Source organism: Ipomoea nil, unplaced genomic scaffold (assembly GCF_001879475.1).
Source record: "Ipomoea nil cultivar Tokyo-kokei standard unplaced genomic scaffold, Asagao_1.1 scaffold3231, whole genome shotgun sequence".
NCBI classification, from domain to species: Eukaryota; Viridiplantae; Streptophyta; class Magnoliopsida; order Solanales; family Convolvulaceae; genus Ipomoea; species Ipomoea nil.
In genome coordinates, this window is record NW_017619659.1 from 36365 (window position 1) to 41098 (window position 4734).

The window sequence follows — 4734 nt, forward strand, 5'->3', positions numbered from 1 at the left end:
CTTATGTATATTTGTTCATTGCTTTTATATATGTGTGTGTGTGTGTGTGTGTGTGTGTGTGTGAACTTAGTAAATTGAATATTACGTATTATTTATATATTCATTGCTTTTATATATTATTTAGAAATTTAGATATGTATATTTATTTTTGATTACAAATTCATTGCTTTAATATATCAATATTGAATATATTATTTTGTCTTTATATATTAAGAGTTGTTATTTGTTTGTTTGTTTAGGACGAAAATGCAATCGAACTTTATGATGACAATAGAAATAAAGATGATGATCAAGTGAACCTAAATCTCGAGGTTGCATGCGAATTGTCTACAGAAACGGTAAACAAAATTCATATACATATAAGAGCTCCATATTGATATATATATATATATATATATATATATATATATATATATATATATATGCATGTTGACTAATAGCATCATGGGACTATATTGTTTTTTTTTTTAATTATTATTATTAACTTGTAAGCATGTAAGCAACAACATGTTTGTATGTATTGTGCTTTAATTAGTACGTATACTTAATTTCTGTTTTTGTTTTTGTTTGTTTGTTTTTTTTTTTTTTTTAATTTGTTGGTATACATGCATGTAGTCATTCACGCCTTAATACTCAACTTAACATTTTATAATCTTATACCCACTTTTTATGATTATAATTAATTAGGTATTTTTATTATTGATACAAATAATTTTTTTATTAGGCATTCATGTCTCGCGAAGATTTAATTGAATGGGTTCAAAGTAGAGGTCGGGATCTCGGATATGTTATTGTGATTAAAAGGTCCCGGAATAAAAGTCCTACAGTTATATTTCAGTGTGACCGTGGTGGTACTTACGTGCCAAAAAAAATCTCATCTAAAAACACGGGTACAAGAAAAATTGATTGTCCATTCCAATTGGAGGGGAAATACATACGTGTTGATGGTTGCTGGAGGGTAAGGGTAATATGTGGAGTACATAATCATGATCCTGCATTGCACCTTGAAGGTCACCCTTATGCAAGGCGATTATCAGGAAATGAAGTCGAATTGGTGGAAAATTTGTCAGCGATGCATGTGAAACCACGAGATATTTTAACGTCCGTGAAGATGCAAAATCCGGATAATGTTTCCATCACAAAAACCATATACAATGCACGCCAAAAATTCCGGATGATGGATAATGCAGGTAAAACTCAAATGCAAGTTGTTATGTCTTTTTTACATAACAATGGTTATGTGCATGAGAGTCGAACTAATAATGCAACAGATGAGTTAGAAGATTTATTCTTCGTTCATCCTAAATCTATGGAGAAGTGGCGTGCATTTCCACATGTCTTGTTGATAGATGCGACGTATAAAACAAATAGGTACTCGATGCCCCTCGTCGAAATGGTTGGTGTAACTTCGACCAACATGACATTTTGCATAGCGTTCGCCTTCATGCACAAAGAGAATGAGTCCAATTATACTTGGGCATTAAATTGTCTCAAAGCCACAATTGAGGGATGCATTACCCCGCGTGTTATCGTCACGGATCGAGAGTTGGCATTGATGAAAGCATGTAAAAATGTGTATCCGGATGCTAAAGGATTACTTTGTAGATGGCACATCTATAGAAGTATTTTGAGAAAGTGCAGGGCATCGATCCCATCAAACCATCATTGGGATTTATTCTACAAATCATGGAACGCATTAGTTGAGTCTCAGTCTCATGAATCATATATGTTCCATTTAGCTCAAATACAAGAAGTTTTGGTTGACTATCCAGGTATTATTCGATGTATATTTTAATATTTTTTTAATAAGGCATATTTGTTCAACTAATGCAATTATTCACATTTTCAGGTGTTTTTGGTTATATTGATGATAATTGGCTGCAACCGTATAAAGAAATGTTTGTATCTGTTTGGACTGATCGATATCTCAATTTTGGAAATCACACCACGAACAGAGTTGAGAGTCAGCATGCCAAGTTAAAAAAATACTTGGAGTCATCGCAGTCAGATTTGGAGACATCATTGGTTTATATCGACAGAGTCATTCAGTCACAGGACACATCAATAAAATCAAGTCTTGAACAAAGCAAAATTTTGATTCGACATCGGTTCAACACGTCACATTTTCAAGAATTGCGAGGATTTGTGTCTATTCATGCACTGAATTTCATTTTTAATGAGTTTGAGAGGGCACGGGCTGGCAGGATTACTTTTGAAAATTGTGGATGTCGATTGCGAACAAGTTGCGGGCTTCCATGTGCACACGAGCAGGTAACATATTTTAACTGTGGTAAGCCTATCCCACTTGATTCGATTGATATGTTTTGGAGGAAGCTCGACTTATCATCTTCCATCTCTCTAACCAATGAGGATTTTGGTGTTGAGCATGAGCTTCATATGTTTAAGGATCAGTTCAAGAAACAATCAAGAACTGGTAAATTCAACATATTGAGAAAGTTGAGGGAGTTGATCGCGCCATCTACAACTTCGATCCGTGAGCCAGCCGTGCAAATAAATGTTCGTGGGCGTCCCACTTCAAAAAACAAATCTCTCAAAAAAACTCAAGCCGAGCCAAATAATATTCAATTTCAAGAACAAGCTCGGAATAGTTGTTCAACTGCACCAACTTCAGGTGATAGACACTTTTACCATCCATATATGCTTCAACTTCCAGTTATATTCCATCCTTTCATCATGCAAGTGCAAGATGTGAGATCTGACGGAAACTGTGGATTTCGAGCCGTAGCTCTCTGTCTTGGTTTTAAGGAGGACGAATGGTTCAAAATTCGATCCAATTTAATCGAAGAACTAGAGTCTCACACAATGGAATATACCGATATGTTTGGAACTCAAGGATGGTATAATGTCTATAACATGTTGAATTTTTTTGCACAAGATCGGTGTGCACCAGTTGAGCACTGGATGACTATGCCGGAGATGGGTGTACTAATTGCTTCTCGATACAATGTGATACTACATGTTTTGAGTATGGCCGGCAGTACAACATATTTACCACTTCGATCTAGCCCACCACCTTGGTACGAGCATGTAGCAATAACCCTCAGTTATGTTAATAATAATCATTATGTTAAGGTAACATTGACAGGAGGGTAACCAATGCCTACAATTGCTCCACAATGGGCTTATTTTAGATATGATTGTGCAAATGCATGGATGACTCCATATATGAATAGGATTGAAAGTTACAATGAGCATGTACGCTCTAATTGTACTCGGGAAAATATTATATTAGATTGAAATTGAATGAATTTATTTTTTATTTTTTTTATTGTGAAGTTAATGTATTTTTACAATTTTTAGCGATTCAAATTTAATTTATTATATCTCTATAAAAAAGATAAAATAATGTATACAACAAATTTAAGTTATAAAAAATATTAAAATAACAAAATTAATCATTATTTTTTATTTAAAAATTAAACCATAAACAAAAAACAAGTATTGAAAATAGAAAGTTAAAAAAAATGTATTGAACAAAAAAAATAAGTATTGAAAATAAAATTTAAAAACATATGTATTGGAAATAAAAATTTTAAAAACAATTACACAAAAAAAAAAAAAAAAAAAAAAAAAAAAAAAAAAACAGATCCGGTCACCTTCTCCGGTGAGAAGGCGAGGGACTGCCTTCTCACCGGAGAAGGCAGCCCAGTTGCCTTCTCCGGTGAGAAGGCAGCCACTCGTCTTCTCACCGGAGAAGGTGACGGAATTTTTTATTTTATTTATTTATTTATTTTTAACTTTGCTGCCTTCTCCGGTGAGAAGGCAGCCTAGTGGGTCGCCTTCTCATCGGAGAAGGCGACCCAGTTGCCTTTTCCGGTGAGAAGGCAGTCCGTTGCCTTCTCACCGGAGAAGGTGACGGGTGGGTTATCTTCTTCTTTTTTTTTTTTTTTTTTTTTTTTTTTTAAGATTTTGAGGATAAAAAAAATGGAATAATAAATATTAATATCTAACCACATTTAATGATGTTGACTTTTCTATTTGCACCACCTACAAAGTTATCATACCTATTAAATAGGGTGGTGTAAATAGCAAATAGGGTGGTGCAAATAGAATAATGTGTCATATTGTAATAAATTCGGTGTCTTTCAACATATTATAATTTTGCAAATTAGTTTGGACCCTCACAGCTTTTGCATTGAAAACTGAAGAAGAAGATAAATCGTACGTGAAAAGTGTTTCAACCGATCTATAAACTCCTATATATTTATACACTAATGTCCATAATTAATAAAATCAAATTTATATCTCATTTTGTTGTCATTGCTAATATTCAAACTTTAAACAACTTATTTTAGATTGACCAGTTGAACTATTCCACAAAGTGTTGGATTTTTAATTATGTTACATTGGGATTGATTTCATGCTTTTAAATCTTTTAGTAAGCTCAAGTGTATAGCTATATCCAAAACAATGTGGCAAATTATATCGTGCACCAGTGCGCACAATCCTTGACCTAAAATGACGTCATTTTTATAAGATGTTGGAGAGTTAACGTGACGGTGCAACGGACACAGTTTCGTCCGTCAATTCCGTTACAATTTTATTTTTTTTGTGTTTATGTGTATTATATTATGTTAAGAGTTCATATGTATTATGTTAAGAATTTATGTGTATTATGAATTATGTTAGATTATGTGTATTATGTTAAGAGTTTAAGTATATTCTACTATACAATTATGTACATACGAAACAAGGGATTTTTAGAACACACAA

General features: G+C 33.1%; 1 protein-coding gene across 1 annotated transcript; it reads left to right on the forward strand.

Annotated features, from left to right (window-relative positions):
• The first annotated feature begins 1072 nt into the window (after window positions 1-1072).
• On the forward strand, window positions 1073-3114 carry LOC109168882 (protein FAR-RED IMPAIRED RESPONSE 1-like). Its single transcript, XM_019317737.1, has 2 exons — window positions 1073-1772; window positions 1850-3114. Exons 1-2 carry the CDS (start codon window positions 1073-1075, stop codon window positions 3112-3114), a joined length of 1965 nt encoding a protein of 654 aa, XP_019173282.1.
• The last annotated feature ends 1620 nt before the right edge of the window (window positions 3115-4734 follow it).